This window comes from Chaetura pelagica, unplaced genomic scaffold (genome assembly GCF_000747805.2).
Source record: "Chaetura pelagica isolate M959 unplaced genomic scaffold, ChaPel_1.0 scaffold356, whole genome shotgun sequence".
Lineage (NCBI taxonomy): Eukaryota > Metazoa > Chordata > Aves > Apodiformes > Apodidae > Chaetura > Chaetura pelagica.
The window spans coordinates 1,090,730-1,113,375 of NW_009953964.1; the positions used below are offsets into that span (position 1 = coordinate 1,090,730).

At 43.5% G+C, this 22,646-nt stretch overlaps 1 protein-coding gene across 1 annotated transcript in view; it reads right to left on the reverse strand.

Annotated features, from left to right (window-relative positions):
* Nucleotides 1-121: 121 nt before the first annotated feature.
* WWC1 (WW and C2 domain containing 1) overlaps nucleotides 122-22,646 on the reverse strand; it is a 37,109-nt gene continuing 14,584 nt past the window's right edge. The window contains exons 8-22 of the mRNA XM_010001944.1: nucleotides 20,480-20,722; nucleotides 18,950-19,039; nucleotides 16,085-16,623; nucleotides 12,024-12,132; nucleotides 10,192-10,272; nucleotides 9,211-9,297; nucleotides 8,253-8,445; nucleotides 6,970-7,122; nucleotides 6,309-6,409; nucleotides 5,552-5,702; nucleotides 4,687-4,851; nucleotides 3,199-3,291; nucleotides 2,168-2,398; nucleotides 1,329-1,450; nucleotides 122-826 (exon numbers count right to left, since the gene is read on the reverse strand). Coding sequence (XP_010000246.1) covers nucleotides 760-826; nucleotides 1,329-1,450; nucleotides 2,168-2,398; nucleotides 3,199-3,291; nucleotides 4,687-4,851; nucleotides 5,552-5,702; nucleotides 6,309-6,409; nucleotides 6,970-7,122; nucleotides 8,253-8,445; nucleotides 9,211-9,297; nucleotides 10,192-10,272; nucleotides 12,024-12,132; nucleotides 16,085-16,623; nucleotides 18,950-19,039; nucleotides 20,480-20,722 — 2,425 coding nt within the window. The 3' untranslated portion in view covers nucleotides 122-759. The remainder of the gene's footprint in view (nucleotides 827-1,328; nucleotides 1,451-2,167; nucleotides 2,399-3,198; nucleotides 3,292-4,686; nucleotides 4,852-5,551; nucleotides 5,703-6,308; nucleotides 6,410-6,969; nucleotides 7,123-8,252; nucleotides 8,446-9,210; nucleotides 9,298-10,191; nucleotides 10,273-12,023; nucleotides 12,133-16,084; nucleotides 16,624-18,949; nucleotides 19,040-20,479; nucleotides 20,723-22,646) is intronic.

The following is a 22,646-nucleotide window of genomic DNA, read 5'->3' on the forward strand; positions in this document are numbered from 1 at the left end:
GGGGAGGACCACCCCCCCCATCCCTATTCCCGGATTGAGGAAGATCCACAGCAGGTGTGTCCAGAAAGGTCACTTTATTGGAAAATAAGCCAACCCAGCCCCAGGATGCAGCCCTCCCCCCACAGCAGTGGTGTCAACGGGCTCCCCCGTCACCCCCCACGACAGACAAGGAGCCGCGGTTGTTCCAAGTGTTAAAAAAGTGCAAGGATCCCGGAACTTCACACACCCACGTCCTATCACCTGGCAGGAAACACACACACGAAAAAAAAACCCACTTCACAGCTCACAGAGAACTCGTTCACAGCACTCGGGAGGCAAAACTTGGCTCCCTGCGTTCCCCCACAGGGCACAGAACACGTCACTGGGAGGAGAGTCCGACGCAGAACATCAGGGTGGGCAGGGTGAGGTTCCTTCAGATTTGTTTTATTGCAGTAAAACCTCTAAAAGGTTGAGCTGTACAAAAAAAAAGGCTAAACAGCATTATTTTAAGAATAACAGCACCTTACGCTGCGTTTGTTCTTATTTAAAATTCTATTTCCCAAAAAATACATTCCTAAATATACAAACTATACAATCTTATCACTTTAATGCTGGTTTCTGTGATGATAGAACTTTAACCTAAAAATCTCTAAAACATCCACATACTGACAAAAAGCTCTAATATACAAATTTCTTGGTACCTTCATAATACCACATAAATAACTTCAAAACCCAAACTGCATTTGTAGAACTGTCTGGAAAGTAAATACTTTATGGTGATCACACGTCATCCGCAGAGAGCGTTGGAATGTTTATCCTGGGCCGTGTGAAAAATGCCATTTTCTCTCTAAAAAAAGAGATGATCAGTTGGTTAATGCAACAGAAGCCTTGCCAGAAATGTCCATCATCTGCCTAAGAATTTATCCCACCAGCTGTCACCACACGGAGCAGCAGCACATCCTCGCACCTCTTACTTACACATCAGACAGCAGGCATCCTTACAGCTCAACTCACATAACTGATCTTGTCAAGAAGCCATTTCAGAAAGGCTTGGGTTTTTGGCTTTCTAGGCATGTTACTTGGGGAAGCAAAGGGCTGCTTCTGTATTAAACAAAGGAGTTGGGAATTTGTTGCCAGGCAGGGAATGGTTTGGAATACTGTGGCTGCAGTGCTGCAGCTGGTTTCCCTGACTCTCAGGGAAATATATGTGGATATAAAATCCAGAAGGTTCTGTTTAAGCAGAACAGTTAAGTACAAAGAATAGCTTTCCTCAGCAGCACCTTAGTCATCCACAGAAAAAACAAGGTAGCAGTGGATTTCCCCTCCCCTGACCCATGTCCTGTAATCACCTGAACGACTGCACTTCCAGAGGCTCCTTCCGACTCTGTCCCCGCAGCCTGTGGACATCCTTGGCAGCAGCTCTCATCATTTTATCAGCCTTCAGCTCACACTTGTGTTCAGTTTTTTCCACCTAAACAAATCACGGAAGAGGTCTTTGTGTCTGCAGGAGGAATCATTTTATTCCAACTAATCTCCAAACAGAGCAGTATTTCAGCTGCGGGTCTAAGGGGTTTGGAAGCTGCTGACTCTGGAAATGACCTCACTTACCACCTTCCCAGGCTTATTCCTGAAGCTTTACCTACCTTATCTGTAAATACATTCCTTTTAAAGCTCATGGTTTTTTTAAAACCCTCTCCAGAAAAAGTGATAATGCTATGAAAGACAACTTTCATAAAAGCAAATAAAAAAATGGTTTGTTGAAATGACTGGTGATGAGTTCTGTCTCCTCTGCATCCCTGCCCTGCAGTTCACAAGCTCTTAAAGCCAGAAAGTCTGCTATCACCTGACTTATCACTTCACATGCCTAAGGTCCTACTCCAAAGCCAAGTACAACCCATGCACAAGTCTCATGCAGCCATTATTTCTCCTAGAAGCAGCAAGTGCCACGACTGCCACCCCACTGACCCTCACCCCTGTGGGAAGGCAGGCAGAGGCTCTGCAGTTTGCAAATGCCATGCCTGAGGGCAGCCAGGACAGACACTCAAGGACTGAAGCTTCCTTCATCAATCCTGTGCTTGATGGAGTCCTGAGCAGAGGACAGGAGTGACTGCAGTGCTAAGTGCATCTCCTGGCTGCCCAACAGCTTCTCACCTCACCAGGGCCAAGCCCACAGGCAGGCGTTACTCACTCGTTTTTCCACCAGCCTCAGCAGCAGGCGAAACCTCTCGTCATCCTTCACCCACTGGGGCAGCTCCTTTTCACCCTGACTTTGAGCTTGTTCCAGCTGCTCCTTCAGCTCCTTCAGCACCGAGATCTCCTGAACCAGCCGATCGTGCCACGTTTTTGAGGCTTGCAGGTCCAGCTCCAGGTCTAGTGAAGTGCGGATGAGACGCTCTGTGCCCAAGGACTTGACTGAGGGCTAGAAAAGAAGGGGTGCATGAACACAGTGATGGAAACTGTCCCAACCACTCCCCCACAAAGGGCCAAATGCATCGTGAGACCCATTTCTCCAACACTTCTCTCTGCACAGAGCATCTCTACTCGTCTTGCTTTCCAATTCATCTCAAGACAAACTGAAGCAAGTCTTGTAAGAGAAGCCTTTTGATTTTGGTGTTTCCAAGTGCAACAAGTCCTGCTTGCACACCTTGCTCTTCAGTTCAACATGCCTCATCTTCAGAGGAATCCAAAATGCAGCAGAAAAACTTTTGGTTTTCCCAGTAACATATAATGTTACCTTCTGCTAGTTTCAAACACAAGCTGTGTCAAGAAAACCATCTCCTTAGGACCTCAGCATTGGTATCCTGGGGGAATTTCAGTGATTGCCAACACAATGGGCACAGAGTTTCATTGTAAGCCACTCCAACAGGGTCACCTGAGCATCTGAGACATCATTCTCTTCCCCAGTTCCTCACATTTATTATAAGGACTTAAGAATCCCACAACAATAAACACAGAAAAACTGTTTGTGCTGCTTCTGCTCTGGCAAGATGGAAATCACCAGGAACCACCCTCCTCAATGGATTGTTCTAAACGAGCTCCAACTTAAAACATTCCTGTCACATTCTGATGTATCAAGGAAAAGCAGCCTTGAGGGACTTCCCACACACAAAGAAAAGCGGTGGCAATTGATTAATGTTTGCCAATTCTTCCTCTAAAACAGCGTCCTGGTTTTTACAAAGTGTCTGTGCTGGAGGAAAGCAGAAGTGTTGCTGTTTTTACCCGTTTCACTCGGACGCTCCGTCTCTCCATCGCGTTGCGAATGAAAGGGGGCTTTTTGGAGAGGGTTGAACTGTCGCTGTCGCTGCGATTCAGCTGAAAACAGAAGTAAAAAAACACATAGTTCTCACAAATTAAATACAAGCAGTGTATAACCACGTTATTAGCCAGATCAGGGGGCTCTGTAAGTGATGTAAGAGAACTATGAGGTTCTATGTCAACTGCCACCCCCATCCGAGTACACAACATGCAATCCGTCTGGCATGGCCAGATCCTGCCACAAGCCTTGAACTATGTCCCTTTTTGGGAACAGACTGCATGGAAAAAAACCCAGTAAGTTAGGGTATAAAATGAAAATCTACCCTTCTCCTGTGCAAGTAACTAGGCTGGCCAAAATAGCCTAGAAAAATAAGCTTTAAGTAATAAAGAAAAAAATTAATCACTCTTTCCTAATGTCTCTAAAACATGGGATTGTTTTATTAGATCTTTCTCTTTTTCGTCAATCACCTGTTTTTTAAGCTAGTGGTGGAAGGGGTAAGTTTAGCTGTAAGCTGTCCCCCTGGGTTTCTCAACTTCAGAGCTGTCATGTTACACATACACAGCCTGCCTTCTTTTCTAATGGACTCTAGACTCCAAAAAGAGCTCAACTCAGGATTTAATTCCCTTCTCAGTTCCTTCCCAAGCTGGGCGTGGGGGAGAACAGGCGTATGGGACCTGCATGTGCTGGGACACAGCACCTCTGCCACCCAGGCACAGGCCACTGCTGCCAATTAAATAAGGTTTGATTCTAGGGCAGCACCTGCCCCTGCACCGCAGAAACCTGCATGTCAGCCCCGCTGGCACCAAGCGCCTGCCCGCTCAGGACAGGTCATGCGTGATTAAACACAGTGCCTGCTTGTTTGCCAATTCAATTTAAAAGATGAGTTATTTATAGTTTAGACTGACCCTCAATCCAGGAAATAACTGTGCACAAACATTTCAAAGCAGTGGAAGTGACATCCTGAGCCATTCTGTGGCCTGTCCAGTAACCATCAGACAAAGCACACTGGAGACACTCAAGCTTCCACCATTATTCTGATGACAATATCAGGTACTTCCCATTTCTATCAAGCTCTCATGTTCATCTCATATAATGTCAGGTGGACACAGCTAACTCAGTTCAAGTTAGCACAGAACAGTCTTAATGCAACAGGAAAAGGGTTTGATCTGCAGCTTATTCATCACTGTCTCACAGTAGCCCTTCCAGGTTAGTGTGGGCATCTCAGCACACTGCATGTACCCCAAACATTTGTGCACATACATACTTCATACACTTGTGCTTACAAGTTACACTTAGTTCCAAGGAAGGACACTGCCTAGGGGGTGAGACAATTGAAGTCAAAGAGGGAGAGCAGAAAGCAACGTCAAGCCTCTCTGAAAAATTCAGACTAAGTGAACACGTATTCACTAATGAAAAACAGCATTTACAGTCCCATGTTGAATCCTCCTTACCCGACACACGTACTGACTCTGTGGTCCTGGTGAGAAGGTTTTGGAGCGGATGATAGTGCTACCTCTGACAAACTGGCTCTGGGGTGGATTTGCTGCTCTCTTGTCCTTGGGACGAACCACAGTAGCAGACTGTGTGAGGCTCTCGGTGTTGGTCTCTTTATCCACCTGCAAGACAGACCTGCTGTGTAAACACCCCCCTGCCACCTCACCAGTGGCACACAGCCAGGCTGACAGCCCCCTGGGACACATCTCTGCTTTCAGTCCCAGAGGCACTGCATTCAAAACCAGACACTCTCCAGCCCTTTTCATGCAGGGCGTCCCAACACTTCACTCTGAACTCAGTTGCTTCCACACTGTGTCCCTCCCGAAGGGCCCCGCACCCCTTGGTCACTGTAGGACAGGGCTGATTCCAGCCAGATCTGCCTGCTGATCCACTGCTGCAGTGTGACCTGGCCAACTCTGCTCACACAGAACAGAGGGATGATTTTAAAGCCCATTCCCTTACTTGCTGTGCACTGCAGTGAAGATCCCAATCACTGGATGTGCATGCACATGTTTGTTAAGACCACAACCAGACTCAGAATTAAACAAGCCCCAAAGCCACAGGAACATTAATGAAAACTGTTTTCATGAGCAGCAAAAAGAAGACATGAAATGATGCTGTATTACCTGTGTGACTAAATGGTCACGTAGAGTTATTTACAAAGATTTCTGGCTAATAAACATTTAAACATCAAATATTTAAGATTTAAAATAATATTGATCCAAATAACTGCTGTAGCTTTGCTCAGCTCAACAGCAATCCAGTCAGCTGAGCAATGGGAAGTTTAACTCATGTTTCTGTTCCAAAGGCCCCTGAATTTACCTTCACTGCTATTTCCATGTGCAGCTGGGAATTCAGGTTTTCCTCTGTCTCCCACAGCGATTTTCCAGCACAGAATTCTTCCTCCTCCTCTGCTTCATTTTCACTGATCTCATCCTGTTCCTCCTGGTCAGGAACAGACTCTTTGTCTGGCCTGTTAGGAACAGCTTTGTTATTGAACTGGCCTATTGTGGACAACACTCTGGTTTCCTCTTGCAGCCAGAACTTCACACTGATCTTGCTTCAAAAGAAGCAAGCTGAGGGCTCAGCCATGTGAGCTTAAGGTGAGGACATCTTAAGGGGAGCTCTCAGGATGCCATTAATCTTAGTTTTAAAAGTGATGCTGGACAATATTGAAGCATTGATCCTTTCCAGCTGCTTTGAACTCACAGCTAACTTCTCTGTCAAACCCACTGGTCAGGCTTGCTTTTTATTTCAAATGTTGAGCTTCATTAATAAAATCTGCAAACAGCAGCCAAAATTAATACTCAAGCACAGCCTTGCTCCATACAGTGGAGCTCTCAGGGACATCCACAGAACAAGTAACAAAATTAGTATAGTGCTATTGATTATTTATCAGCTTTGGTCTCATTTCCCAAGCACAATCTCCAGAACTGAAGAAACAGGATTTTTCACAAAACCAGAAAGAGATAGAGGCATTTTCCCACAGCTCTGTATCATCTCTTTTTTTTTTATTTGCACATGAATCCCCAAGCACCCTGATCATCCCACAATGCTAGGATGCTGGGATGCCACCTACCAGCTCTCTCCACTAGTTAAAGTGCTTCTGCTTTCTTCCAGTTTCTTCTCCACAGCTTCCAGTTCAACAGCAGTCTGCTCCAAGAGTGCTGAGACAGAGTCCTGAGGAGAGCAAGAGACTTCTCATGAAGATAAGACTCTGACAAACTGCAAAGCTCCCAGCCCTTCAGGTCAGAACACCCCCAGCCAGCTTTCCTCTAGAGTCAGGAGAGTTGCAGTCTCTGCCCCAGCACTACTGAAGCAGCCCACTGCACACACAGTGCTGGCTCAAGCCTGTGTGAGCCCACCCAGCCACCACCCCAGTGACCCTCTGCAGGTGTGCACACTGCGTGTCACTCTGCTGCACAGGTAAGGCTGTCTCTTGGCTCACTCAGCAAGTTCAGTGCAGCAGGATCCAGTGGGAAGAAAAGGCAAGAGTTCACATATCACTTACACTAGACCACATATCACATCCCTCAGCTTCTTGAGGAGCAGATGCCCAGGATATGGGCATATCTGTAATCAACATGTTATTTTTCTGCACTTAATGGCATTTTCAAGTTATAAACATAAACCAGCTTTCACTTATACATCACATCTACTGTAACAGCCCTTCAGCCACATGAACCCTCTCATTAGTACTGTTTAGAAGAGATTTGTTTGATGTAAGCAGTTGTTCTTACTGTTTTCTCAGTGCAGGCTACTTCAGAGTGAGTGTTTCCTTGTTTACTTTTCCTGTTTTGCTTCTGCAGATACTTATAACTAAGGAGATTATACCAACGGGTTGATTTCTCTCCAGATCTACATATTTCAGCAAGACTAATTTGTGCTCCACCCTGTTGAGAGAAAAAACACAGTCTAAGTGTAATACTAAAATGAACTACCAAGGAGAAATGAGAGTGAAAATCCAGGGCTACTTGACTTCAGCAAGTTTGACAAAAATAAAAATCACCCTCTTTATCCCCATTTCAGGACCCCATTTCAGTCCTTCATGTTTAATTATTTTTAACACTGTCTACAGCTTCCAACCCAAGTAGCAAGTGTTTCACTGCAGCTCCAGAAATATGAACAGCTAGGAGAAATTGCAGCCAGATCTTCAAAGGAAAAGAAAAAGGAACAGGAGACGCAGAGTCTCTTTCAAGATATTTGCAAGGCTGAGAAAAAACACTGCCTGAGACCAAAGGAGTTTGTATATTCCTTTTTACATTCCATTCCTCATCATCTGCCTTAACATTTTTTACTGTGTTACATTTAGTTCACATCCTGACATATTCAAAACCAAAGTAAAACTGATCAGCAATGTCTTTAATCCACGTCTGAGTGGACTCCATTTCACCAGCCCAGTCCAGCAGACTGCATGCTGAGCACACCTCCAACGTTTCTGTAGCTTAAGGGCTGCTTATGTCCCAGCTCCACACATCTACTCATGTTCTGGAGTACAACACTCCAGAAATAGTTCTATTAAAATCAGCTTGCTCAGGTAACACTGAGCAACAAAAAAAGCTCTTCTAACAATAGGGAGCAGCTGGCTATGGTACTACTAGCACTCAAAAAACTATACTCATGTGGATTTCAATAGTGTAGATTAATAGTGGGTTTCAAAAAAAGTCCTTTAGAGATTATTAGTCTTCTACAGTGGCTTCCAAATTCCTGCAAACCCATTCTAAATTACCTAACAGTATGTTTCCAAAAGGAAGCAAAATAGGTAGGGATTCATGAGAAACAGGTAGCAGGGAAATCTAGTAGGCTGACAAAGTCACCAGTAGTTCTGCAACAAAATATTGATCAAAGAGATTTTTTTCCCTGATCACAGCTGTTATTGCCAAGCACTACCTGGGAGAGATCATAAAGCTAAGGATTCCCAAGAAGACTTCCACAGAAATGACCACCCTTTGGAGCTTCAAATTTTCCATAATTAAAAAGAGGAAACGAACACAAAGATATTAAAACAGAGATTAATACTAACCAAACATTCCTCGAGGTGAGACTTATCTACAGTGCAAACATCGACTCTCAAAGTCTTGTGGCGCAAGGCGGGGTGAGAGATGGAAACCCAGAACAGCTCATTGTAGACAAGATTGTCCGCAGCTTCCGCCGGCCGCGTGCGGAACAAGCAGCTCGTGCTTTCTGAGCAGGGCAGGACAGCCACACGAATGCTCCTGGTGAAAAAAGTGTTGCCATCAGCACTACCCTCCCAGTCTGCAGGTCCCTGCACCGCAACAGCTCCATAAAGCTACCAGTGAAATTCATCCTGAGCACTGTGGACATGACTGCACTACTCTGTTCTTTGGAGCATCAGTCAACCAAGAAAAAAGAAATATCTTGTCACAACATCAGGCATGAAGTGGTGTGAGTTGCTGTTAGTCACCTTTCTGAATCCTGAAATCAGACATCCTGGGATTATGTTCACAGGGTGGCTTATGTCTGTGCAACCTGTCACGCTGCTAACGTACTCATTAGGAGACAGAAACACCTACACAAAAATGAATCAAAGTTTTGCCAGCTTGTTCAGTACTCAGCTGAATTTAAAAAGCTCGTTCCTCACACAAGTCTAAAAGAAGCTGTATGTTTCCCACACCTGCCTTCATGCAGGTGTCCAAAGGTGAGCTCTGCAGCAGAACAAATGTCCCCTCTCTGGTCAATCCACTTCCTCTGGGCACTGCTACAGTGAAGAAATTTGCTAGCTAGAGCTAACTCCAGGCAAGTCTTTTCCCAGCAAATACAGACTTTTGAGGAAAACACTGCACTTTATTTCAGCCTGTGGGTTTAATAGCACATAAATGTTGCCATAGATAAAGTGCAGAAGGATTTCAAAAAGGGTAAATTTTTAAGAGTATGAAAAAACAAAACCCCAACATCTATTTAATTCCCACTGGAATCTAATACAAGTACTTTCTCCAAGTGTGTTTATTTCAGTCACTTACACTTTTTGATCTTGTTGTAACAGCAGTGCTGCAACATTACTCAGCTGGATGACCAGGATGGCAAATTGTTTATTTTTGTCATCATATCTGTATTGGAAAGACACAAAAAAGCCATTATTACTAGAGAAGTCTGCCCTGGGCTCCATGAATGAGAATTCCATGTTTCATTAACTCAAACAATCAACATTAATACTTCACAAACAAGACAAAACTATAAGGGGACCATGGCTTGCCTACAGTTTAAAACAAAAGCAGTTTCTTATTACATGAGGTTTTGCTACCAGAACAAGCAGAACTTAGACCAGTCCAGAACATCCAGAACTTAGGAATTCAGACACAATGGGCTACAGATCTGACTTAATACACGTTGCTACTCCAGAGGTCTAGCTAAATTGCTGCACTGTAACCAAAACCTTTTGAAAGGCCTTAGATAAATAAAGTTACAATTAGAAATACCTGAAATACAACAGTGAATGTATTATGGGTAACCATAATTTTCTGTCAATTGTCATGACAGGAGAGTTTTGCACTTTCTTCCTCAAATCATAAATAAGCTTCCACTAAATCATTAAAGGAAGATGCCTCTGGTGACCTTCTTACACCTTACCCACTGCTTGTGGGATTCAGAGTGGTCAATGATTATGATTGTCATTTACTCTCAGTAGGTTTTCCCCCACAAGCTGCACACTAAAGGAGGCTGCAAGCCAGCAAAAGTCTTTCTCCAGCTCAGCACTGTCTGTGCTGGTTTGCCCCCTCATACCACACAGCTGATTTCCACTGACATGAAACAGGGTAACTGGGCCAAGAACCTCCTGGGGTTGAGTGTAATTCTCAATTACACAACAAGGAGGGCATTAGTTAATACTAATAGCATAGGATGAACAGGATAAAAAATAGCACAGAAAGCACTACCTTTTAAATTCCATATTTATTTATTTATTTCCCTGGAAAGAAAATCCAGTAAAACTGTGTAGCACTTACCTCATTGCAATTTGCACTTTAGCTGTCCCAACTGTTTCTGTATCATCACTGTCAAACACCATCACTTCTGACACACATGGTCTGAAAGAAAGCAAAGACAACTAAGGACTTGCTTTGCCTCTCACTGAAGTGCTAGCATTTAGGTGATACAAGTTTTCCCTTCCATTCAGGGGTTGGGTGTATGGACTTTGTAAAATTAGCAGCTAAAAGGAAGCCCATTTAAGAAGTGCAATCAACCTTACAGGTATGTATTACAGTGCTTATCAGCAGAAAGTCATATGCCTTTCGCCTTCACTGCCAAAAAAAGCCACACAAAAGACTGCAAAAATAAGGCAGTGGGGGATTTTTAAAGGGTTTCTGGATTTCTGGCTTTCAGTAAATACAGCTGACTGCCCAGCAATAGAAATAAGACTTAACAACTGCAATCCTGTCCTGCATCATGACAGCAAAAACTCTCAAGTTTTATTAGATTTAAGACATTCCTTTGTTTCTTCAAGCATTCAAACTGCCCTAAGCACATTAGAAGTGACAGAGTACACTGACTGGTCTTCCTTGAAACAGCTACCTGCATCATTTCCCTCCCAATGTACTCCTCCTCCAAAGCTTTATGCACTGGAAGTCCCCAAAACTACAGTCATTGTCTAGCTGACTCAGAGCAGAGGCTATCCTGTAGCACATGAAAACAGGATTAACATTTTTCTAAGTATTTGCCATATTACTTAGCACTCCCTTGCATTTCATTACATTTCAGCTACAGAGGACAAACATATTGCTCATCCTAACTCACCACTTATCCCAGGCATCAATGTGACACTGTAGGCATTGCAAAGGCTGGTAAGTCAACAACCCAAACAGCAAACATGCAAGTGTGCATGGGACACTTTCTATAACTGTCACACACTATCCCTCCTCCCCTCTCCCACTGAGGGGACACAGAGGCTCTAAGACACCCAACTATCTGAGCTTGAGCCCAGGCCTATGTTACAGGAGCACTGCACTTTCTTGTCAATGTGATTAATGCTGTAAACATAAGAAATTACTCATTTATCTAGAGAATTAATGAAGATAATGAAGGAAGGGGAAGAATATGAGAGGAGCAATTTTTCACCCCTACAGTTGTTTCTTGCAACAAATGACCTCATAATTCATCTCAATGCTAATAAAACCAGTAGAAAACCACACGTTAGGTGCAGCCAAGCCAGGCATCAATAAGATCAGTACTTTCCAGTGAACTTTTTGTCAGACTACCTCAGGTAACTTTAGCAAGCAGCAAGGGAAGTCCAGAAACCCAGCTAGAGCAGTGAGGCCCAGCTCTGGCTATAAGCTCTGCACTTAGGGGGAGAAGTCCTGCAGGCATCACCTCCTGGACCCAAGCACTCTAGAACTGCACTGCAGCACATACACATCCATGAGGCAGTTCAATGTGCTTCTGCTGTCTTCCTTAAACATCCCAAAGTCCTCTCAGGCTGACTGAGGGCTGTCATTGACACCAGAAGGGCTGACTGACAGGAGGGGAACTTCACACCTGCCAGATGGCTCCGCTACCCCCATCACAGCAGCCATCACAGCTTACCAGAACCTTCACAAACAGACCAGCTGCTCAAGCACTTGTCTCAGCTTGCTTTCAGCTACTTCTACTATGGGAAGCACAGGCCATTTTGATCATCAAATTCAACCTGCCCATAAGGTTTTTTTCAGAAACATTAAGAAATCCAAGATTGAGAATTCAGCTACCGAATTACAAAATGGTTCCTAGCCAGCAATATTCCAGCTGACTCCTGTGTGCAAGGTGGAGTCATTGGCTTCTTCCTAGGGAGAGATCTGGTGTCTACCTTTGGACAGTCGCCTCATACACCCCGCTATCTCCAGCAACAGATTCATCAGACACTGCAGCGGACACACACGCCACCTTCAGTGTCGTCCCTCCAGCTGTATTTATACCTATCAGAAAAGCACAGAGGAAAAGCAAAAACAGGTGTTAATGAAAACTGTCTGGATTAGGAGCAGCTTTTTTTCTTATCCTCCCCTTGAATTGCCTTTTTTTCCCCCCACCAAAGCATTGTTAAGCAACAGCACGTTTCTGCAGATGGAGAGGACACAGGTAGGGCAGGCTGTGCTCAACAGCCACCATCAAGTTAGTGCTTCAGGAACATGCCCAACTGCCCTGGGCAACAAGAGGCCCCTGGGCAACCAGAGGAACAGCCTGCATGGTGGAGGTGAGAGCAGGGCTTCACTGCACAGTCAATGCCCACTGAATACTTGGGTCCTGCAGTAGTTTAACCACAGGCTGAGGTTACACCCCCATTGTGCCCAGTCTATTACAACAGGCCAGCCCCAGCAGGGAGGTACCTGTGGAAAGATGGGCAAGAACATGTGCAGAAGAACAACTTCTAAATTCTAGTGAAATCATAAATATGAGCCAATGAAGCAACTCCTACTGCAAGCCACCCTTAAGCAAGTAGTATGCCTTCTGGTCCCAGCTGCCCAGTGAGTAGCAGGCTGGGCAAACACTACAGACCAAGGTCTGGCCAGGTATGGGTTATGTGGAGGGGTATCTAATGCCTGGAGAGCTTATACCTAGTTTAGCTTCAAGGATGGGGAACAGCGAAAGATCACCACCTGCCTATCCCTAAACCCAAAAGGTTAGTGTACATAGGACAGAAGGTAGGTCCAGAGAGATAAGGTTAACTAGTTAAATATGGAGAGAAAGGTTTTAAAATAACAGAAAAAGGATATAGGGAAGAGAAACAGAGGAAAGTGAAGCCAGAAGTTTTGCACAGAGGTGTTATCTTACATAGATTTCTTGGGCTACAAAACAGAGAAAGACCCCTGGAAACCTCCAAATTCCACACCTTTTCACTTGAACCATCACCCTTCTGCAGAGATATGCTTCAGTTGAGAGTCTGGAGAACTGTCTGCCAAGGTGACTAAGGACATAGCCAGCTCTTAGCTCTCCCTCCCCGTCAGGGCTTTGGAAGACCTGCTCCAGGAGTTGTTTTTTTCTGTTTGGGTTTTGTTTTTTGGTTGTTGAGGTTTTTTTGTTTGTGGTTTGGTTTTGTGGTTTGGTTTTTTTTGTTTGGTTTTTGTTTGCCTGGGGTTTTTTTTGCAGTCTTAAAAAGTCACTTTGAGAATTAAAAACAGCTTTGAAAAAACAATGGTGCAAAAATGTGAAAGCACAGCACAGGGTTATGGAATAATATAAGGACTTGTTCGACAACCAACAGTAGAGGGTGCCACAGGTAACACCAAAACATTGACTGCACATGTGCAGTTTGGACCCATTTATCCATGTATTTTTGACACCACCACTGAATGGCAGTTTTCATCTCAGTATTCCCATGGAACTGCTGGACAGAAATAAATGTCCAGACCTTTTCTCCATAGGCCAAACCAGATGACTAAAAGTTACCATCTGCAACACAACAGACTAGTCATTAACTGAAACAAATGGATCCCCCTAATATTGGCATTCACAGTTTAATCCATCCTCCCCACCTGCTACGTGTGAGGGCCTGGCCCCTGCTGCACTCTGGGCCACAGGCTATGCTGGAGCTATGTGGGCAGGGTTAAAACTATGTTTCTTTTTTCCCCAGTGCTGCTCTCTGGTTCTAATATGAAAATCATTTCTTCCCTGCTGGCTGGCTTTCTAGATCAAGTTGGTTGAGTTTTACACACCACTCCAGGAATCCCTTTGCATGAGGCTTGCTCACTGGGAAGGACAAGGCAGGTTGGTCTCCACACTCTTAAACTCTTTCTCCTTCAATTACCAATACCATCTAGTCATTTGAACCCAGAAAGCCTTCACATTTGACCAGTCCATCAGAACACCCTGAGGTGAAGGGGCATGGATGCAGACTGCACAAAACCCAGCAGTGATGTGGGTATCTGTTTGTATAGCAGAATGCTGAAGTGTACACCTAATAAAGATGAACTGTTCCCAGAAAAGGATTAATCATGCAGCCATCCTGTACCTGACTTTTTGCAAATGACTTGGAAGTTCAGCCCTGAAAGTCTAACACACACACACACTGAACTTGTAACTTTCATGTGGCAAATTAACACAAAATTTGGACTTCTGGTTTTAAGCCAGAAGTTTTGAAAGAGGTATCCCAGTAAAAACAAAGTTTATGGGAGAGTTCAGAACTGACTCAGCTCTCTTCTGTATTTCAAAACAGGCAGATCACACTTCCTATGTTTTTGCACCTTTTTTTTAACTCATATCAAGAATTTTAAGTTTGCTGTTCACTTCCTGATGTTTTCCTTTTCATGGGCTCTCCTGGACACACCATGACGAGGCCTTGAAGGGCCATGTCAAGCACTGTCCTCACATCCACACCACTTCCTCAGAGAATGCCAGACTTCCAGATTCCAGGTTTTGCTACTAGTTTCATATAAATTACTCAGGTAGCCCTCAAGTGAGAGAGGAACCTTTTTTAGCCTCAAAGGTAGCAGAGGTTCTGTTCTAACAGAAAAAGAAAAGCAAATCCCTCAGATATATAGATGAGACTGTTCTACTTACAGGAACACGTGAGCATGCTTTGCCCATGAGGCCAAGCACTGACCACCCCAGATCCAGCCTCCGTGTTTCAAGTGTTACACTGAACCCCCCCCAAAAAATGCCTGAGGAGTAAAATCTCATCTCGTTATTACCCTGAAATAAACTACTTATGGTGATTATTTTGTCTGCTGACTGGCTAACAGCAATAATCACTTAATCTGCTTAACACCTGAGCTTTCACTTTAACAGCCTTGACAAATCTTGAAGAGCTAAAAGGTTAACACTAATCAGTGCCCAGTTCTAAAAAGAATAATTAGTGTTTCCTACTGAAATGCATAATACCTCTTGCTTGCAGGAAAATGGTAGCTCAAATGGGAAGATCTGCATTCCTGTCTTTTGTTGTATTTTAAATAATGTCAGCCTTCCCAATGTGGAAGGCAGTGATAACATGGCGCTAGTTCCCTCTCTTCACATAGGCTCTTTTATAACCCTATGAAAAACAGAAACAAATTGCACTGCTGGTTCATACAACTACAGCTTGCAAGTTCATGTTGCTTTTGAAACTCTTCTTCCCTGCAGTTACAAATCCAGATGTTTCACTCCTCTCCACTGGACTTACCCCAACTACAGTCCCACGGGCTTCAGAGAGGCCCTAGCCCGAGTGCCCTGTCTGCTTTCCATCCACTTCAGCACAGCCACCATTTTAAGAGGACAAACTCTTCCCACCCACCAATAAGCCATATGCACATATGAGAACATCCACTGTCTCTAGATGTCTTATTTTATCATGCTCACAATCTAAACACGTTTTTGTTGCTAAGAGACCATCCCCCTCAAAACAGCAGAAGTTAGCACAGCCTTAACATGTCTGCTCAGCTGAAGTTAATAAATTCATTGCCACTGATGTACTAGGAACCAGAGCAAGATCTTATACATTCTGAGGTAGTGGGGAAGGATTTTTATTATCATTTGTTAACAATTAAGCTAAATGACTTTCCCAGCCTTTCAGAAAAGCTCAGCCAAAAAGTTTGTCACTAAGGCACTATGTGCCTCCCAGACTCGAACCACTAGCTGACATTCTGACTAGTTCAGTGCCAAAATAAACCAGGAATCCCACCACAATCATTTATATTTGCACAGGAAATTCCTGTAATTTATGCATGTAAGTACACCTGAAATGCACCTAGATCAGTCTAGCAAGAGCCCTCAGATCAGCAGCATTTTTTGTGTACCAATTAAAACACCAACCCAGACAGAACACACAGCTGAACACATTTTTCAACACAAAGATATCAAGGTGACACACAGCTTTTGAAATGCTTCCCTCTCAATGCTTTATAAACGACATCAAAAAATCAATGCATGCATGTGCACGCAAATAGTTTGTTACCATACCTTGACCTAGATGTTTATCTCCTGCTCTAGGCTCTTCTAGTCTACAGTTGCCACTCCCAGTGTTCAAGGTGAGTTCCGAGAGATTTGTACTTATCTCTGAATCATCAAAATCCATATGGCTTGAAAAGGCATCACCACTTATGAGTGGGTCTATCACCAGCGGAGAGCAAGGTGGAGATGGAGAAGAGAGAGATGACCTTGGAGATAGGGATGTCATGGATTTTGGAGTACCAGACAATGATCTCAGGGCCTGTATGCGACTGGTGGTGTCTGCGGTGCGAGTCTTCGCTACTTCATTTTCATGGATAGTGGTGATACAGCCTGATGGTCTAAATCCAGTGGCTCCTTCTAAGAGCAAGTCAAGCTTGCTTTGATAGTCTGAGTCCAACTGCTCCAACTGCTCCAGGTGCTCGAAGTAGAGATCAGTGAAACTGGCTGAGGTGGATGAATCCTGGCTGGAGGTGGCAAGAGATCCTCTGCTAGATGCAAGAGAACCAGGGCTGCTGCTCGAGGAGAGGGAAAGCATGCTGGTGGAGAGACTGAAGAAAACAAGTCAGAAAACCATTATACTGTATCCCCTGCTTTCTCAGGAAAACACTGCAATGTCAGCAAATCTCTAAGCCAACATGGTACATTTTGCTGTGTTAGCTCAGGCCAGACACGTTAGTCCCCGCAACAATCCAGAGCCACAGTTTACCCACCAGAAAAGCTGGATCACTTTTCAGGAAAATTCATATAATTTGTACACATTTTCTACTCACCATATCAACCTCCTAAGGGGCTTCTTTAGCCAAAACAACTCAAACGGATAGTTTCAAATCAATTAAAATTAGTGACAACATTCTCCTACCACATCTGTCTGGAAAAAAATATACATCTATGGTTCCTGTTAATCTCCAAAGCAAACCACAAAAACCAGCAAAGCCCATGCAAGGAGATGAAGTTATTGTAACAAACTGTCTGACCGTATGGAAATTATCTTCCATTTGCTTCAATCTTGGAACAACAGCCAAAAGGCAGCATCAGGGCTGCCTGGAACTGGCCCTCACAGCTGACAACAGTCAGGAGTTACCAGAAAACTGGCAGGATTCACCTGCGTGAAAAATTGCAACAGGGAATGCAGGGCCAGGAGAGAAAGGAAAATACTTGGGGCTGGGCTGTGAAATCAGTTCCCACAAATTATTTATCCCTGGAGATCTCGATTCAGAACATAACTGACAGCAACATTAATTTTAAGCAGGTGCTGAATAGAAGTCTGTTCAGATGTGAAAGCTCAGAGACCTCAGCACACAGTTCTCTGCACAGAAGACCAACAAATTCTCCAGTACCAACTACAACATACACTATCCTTAGAAATCCCATTTAAATCAACACTCCTGCTCCAAATATTAAATACCTTGCTTGTTACTGACTGTTTAAAGACCCTTAACCATCACTTCAGATATGGGTTAGTTATTGGAAAATTTCTGCATAGGTATATGCGGCTTAACTTGCCCCACTGAAAAACAAGGAGGATGTTAACTAGCCTAATAAATCCTTATTTATTATTTATGAAGGAAAAGCTAGAAGCTGCATTTGTATCACTATGCCCATGACCTTATGAGAAAAAGGCAAGTATGGAGAATTTAGTATAATTTTGGCCCAAAATGTCTTCTGCATTTGTATGGCAGACATGCACTGCATCACCTTTGCTCAAAAAAGCTATGGGGGAAACATAACTGAAAAATGATAGATGTTTTTGTATTTTGGCAGTATCTATAGATCTGGTGAGGACTAATAAATTTACAGCTTTTCAGTATTTCACTCTAAAAAGGGAGGGTGTTTTAATTCATCTTTGTCCTATCAAAAAACTGAGCTCAGCTTCTTTGTGCATACCTTTGAATGCCAGACATTTTGCATTATGGGGTTAATAACAAATGCTTATTCTTATGAAGGAGCATGCCAAGAACACGGGGCACATAGTTAGGAAGAAATTAGTTTCACATGCTTCTGGGTCACCTCAAAAGATCCCTAATCAGCTAGATGAAATGGAAATATGATGCATTTCCACTGCATAAGAGCATTACAGACAGCTCTCCTCCATGGTAGCTTATTTACATGTCAGTCTTGCACTATGATTTCTTTCCAGTCTTTTCGGTGTCATCTTCACAAAATGAAACAGAATCCAAGTGGAGCAGAAGCTACAAACAGAGTAAATTCAGTACACGCTGACAGGAAAAACCTCAAACAAAAATCCCACCAAACTCTCTTCCTAACCAAAAAAAGATAAAAATGCAGTTTGTTTGGTCTTAGTGCCTGCAGTCACACCTTTGTCTGGAAACTGCCATCGTAAGCTCTTCCAAAACTACAGCCTGAATAACCACACCACATTACAAATGCAGAAACATTTCTACATACCACATGAAAGGCAAAGCAACAGCACACTTGGAATTAGAGAAATATTATTGTGACATTCATACATTAATGTGTAGTTGCATTTCCAAGGTTCACTTCACTAGCTGTGAATGTTCAGCTGCCTTGAACGTGCCTCACTAATTCAAACATTAGAAAAAAAAACCCATAAATCTCAGCTATGCTTATTCACTTAAATGTAATATGTCCAAAATAGAAGAGACTGTGCAATCTCCTTCTGTTGTCAGGCACCACCACCAGGTTATTTGTTCTGTTCTAAAGCATCCATCTAAACTGAATGGGATGTATAATCCTCGAGGCTTCTCTTTCCATTGACTTCACAGGGGTCTTAAGTCACCACGATAACTGAAAGGCCTTTTAGATCTCTCAGTGGGGAGCTGAAATTGCTAGCAGGGAAAGGCAGCCACTCCAAGAGCGGTCAGAGCACCTACAACTTCTGTACATGTGCCATACCTTTTCAGCTGGGTGTGCAGCATTGCAACCAATCGTGTGGTTTCTTCCAGTTCTCGGACTAGCTGATTTCTTTTGCTACTTAGCTTCAATCTAAGAGAAGCAAAAAGGAAAAGATGAGCTAAAGCAGATTTTACTATTTAAAATGAGGACTAAAGGAGAATTCTATTTTTTCTATGAAATCCTATAAAAGTTAGTAAGAATACACAATATAACCTGGAGCAGAATTTGCTCACGATATGTGTTTATCAACTTCCAGAACTCTTACAATGTGGAGCTCAATCTCGCAGATATTCAGAACAGGGAAAATAATTACAGCTAATACTAGAAAAAAAAATGCTCCTATAATCAGGCCTCAAAAAAAGCCTGACAGATTTTTCTCACTGTACACAACTGCATTCTTATACTTCCTGCGCTGATAAAGGTGCAAGCACTTTTGTTTGCTTTCAGTAAGGCCTACAGATGACTAAGGTTTACAGAATTTAGTAATTAATCATCTCATTACAGGTTTACATGAATTATGGACTTTAGCAACATCTCAGTTTTATTCCACACCTGGGCACTCAGGTGTTCATACCCCAACTTAACAGGCCTCTGGACAAGAAATCCTTCCCCAGAAATGTGCTGTTTCTTTGCCATACTAGAACAGGACTATGTTCCTAAAAATCACAAACTGAATTGTTCCTCTTACAGCAAGACTGGAACATTTGTCAAATGACAGATACTTCAGGCTGGTAGATGTCCTGTAGCTGAAATATCTGAGAATATGCTTTTTTCCAGCATGATAAAACCATTAAAAGACTGTAGAACTGTGTAGTCTGGACACTGAGCATGTAGAAGAAATTAATATAGAGAGCCAGAGCCAATGTGGCCCATCTATTCCATATGTATTCAAAAGACTGCAGCTAAAAGTAACACTGCCACAGCCACCCACACTGATACAACCAGATTGTAAAGTGCTTGTAGGCAATGCCTAATGCAGAATTCATCCTCACTGCACATTCCCATGAGACCTCCCCCTGCAACACAAGTGAAATTAGGCAGAATAGTTGGCATTTTTTCCAGATAGTTTAGATTCACAGGATATTCCATGCAGCTCCCACAGCCCTGTCAAATACCAGTTCCTGCAGGAATCACATTTAAGGATGCTCGGAACAAACAACAAATTTTTAAAATTTAAATTTCCATCTGTTGACATTTACCAAGCTCCAGACTGCAACTGTAGAAGCTGCTGTGAGGTGCTGGCTGCATACAGAAACATTATAGTACACTAACATCATACTGGGCTATTTTGAGCACTGCTTACATTCTCCTAGAGGATCCATTTTCAGGAACAAGCTTTCCCCACTTGGGGAGTAAAGAGTTGCAGGTGGTTTCTCTTGGGAGATGATTTCAGAAACCTTTTAAGTAGAAACAGTCTCCTGCAAGTCTAAGGGCACTCTGCTATCAGCATTCAGCCACAGAACATCATTGCTTGCTCCCGATTATCTTTTGTCCAACAAGGTGAACTCTGTCCTATGCCCAGTAACCTACCTCTCTGTCAGAGCTTTGCTCTGAGTGTCTCTAGCAGCCTGAAGGTCTTCCTCCAGGCGCCTTCTCTCTGTCTCCAGTCTTTCCACATCTCCTCGTGTCCATTTTCTGGGGCTGATAAATCGCATTTCTTTTAAGAGCTCCTCCTTCTCATTAATTAAGATCAGACGATCTCGCTCAGAGTCCAGCACGCCAGGCCAGGCCTCACTGTCAAGCTTAGCCAGCTGTATTTTCAGGTTTGCTATTCTGTAGGGGGGAGGAAAGAAACAAAAAAACAGTTCTTCCATGAGGAATGTCTGAGCTCCTGCTCCAGAGGTGCACCTCGACCAACTAAATCTTCCACTGCCCTTAAGAAGGCTCTCAGCTCAGGCACAACTACTCACACCCTCATGACCTCCCTGCCAGGGTGCTTCCAGGTGGTGGGCAGGAGGCAGCTGATGTGCAGGATGGGAATTTGATTTCGGGTGCTCCCAATAGTAAGGTCAGTCTCTAGCTCACCTGCAGTGTCCACCAGTCATGGAAGAGTTTAACAGAAACTCTGATCTCAGAAAAAGCTGTCAGATATCCTGTAGGGTGTTTCACATGCCTTACAGCTAATGTCCTCAACAGGCCTTAGTGTGGAGAGTATCATGGTGTAAATATCTATGTTTAATCAGGTTTATGGAAAAGAGCTGTATATTCTCCATATACGATTCAGATAGGCTGATAATGATCAGTGGTTACTCAAAAGTTTAGAAACTTTTTTTGTCTTTACAATGAGGAAATTCCTCACAGACATGCTGCTACTGGAGGACTCCAACTATTGATTGATTCAACACTAAACATTCTGGACTCATGAAAGAGCTATGCTACTCCTGGCACAAGGTGCACCCAGGGCTGTGAAGAGTCCCAGAGGCATCACAATCCCACCTAAACCCAGAGCCACTTGCATGAAATTTAAATACTATTTTCATTAGAAGTATCATTCCAGATTTCAGTTTAAAGTCTGTATCAATAATCCTTTAGCACTATGCCACACCATCTCAGGCAGGAAAACTATTACTAAAGGCATCAGCAATACAGATCTACAATTTAGCAAAAGCTTTGACTGACAGCAGAGGAAAGCACAGCTCGTGGCAGGTAAGCAGGCTGCTCACTCCAACTATCTGCCCACTCCCAAGTATGTGAACTGCTCAGTTAGCTCTACAAATGGTCAGCTTTGCAAGGCAACACACAGAGGGAAGCAATAAACTAGCAGCAGGCCAGGCAACAGAGCGAAGGGCAGTAATGTCAGTCTTCTTAAAGGAAACTGTCTCCTTTGGATTCACTGACCTCCAACTCTTCATGACCTGACAGAGTTATGATGGTAGTTTGGTGAGAGACAATAGTAAATATAAAGTTGAATAAGAGTTAGCAAATACTTGGCATTTCTCGAACTTGCACAATCAAAAATGATCAAGTAGGGGAGCAGGGAATGGGAAGGGCAGAATGGTCTGGGGTGGAGAAATTACAAAAGCTTAAATGGCAAACAACGAGGCCAAGTATCTTGCAACATAAGGCAAGATATTTGTAAAAATAATTCACCTGACTGAAGACCAGAGAGTTAAGGCGTAAATGACCCCTTAATGGATTAGTTCAGGTTAATCTCTCACTCAGGTTTATTAAATACATGAGAAATGGAAGTGAAATGCTGTATGTGTAAAATGAAAGTCCTGTATTCATCTCCTTTTGAAGAGAGCTTTGTGCTCTTGTGAGAGAATTACTGGGCTTAAATCAGTCACAACAAATCCCTGTGGCTGATCATCTGGACTCACCTCTTTCTAGAACTTGGTTTATGCTACAGGATGGTGCACACTTCCTCTAGCAAACCAGCACACATGCAAGCACAGAGCAAATTCAAGGCCAACTAGCAAAATCAAAGTGTGTGGAGTAAGTAATAAGATGCAGATCTGGGCAGCAGCAGCTACACAACTGTGTAGTATTCACTGCTGTGAATGGCCTTGAAGAATAAAGCTTTGTCTTCCAAGCTCCAGAGGCCAAGAGGAACTCGAGCTCTGAGAGAGCCTGGGAAGGATTAAGCTCACACAGACTGACCTGCCTCCTCCATCACAGGAGACAGACTAGAGATCACCTTTCTGAAGAGAAGCCTCACTTTCTGCAAACCCATTTCCCACAGCAGGTTGCTTACTCT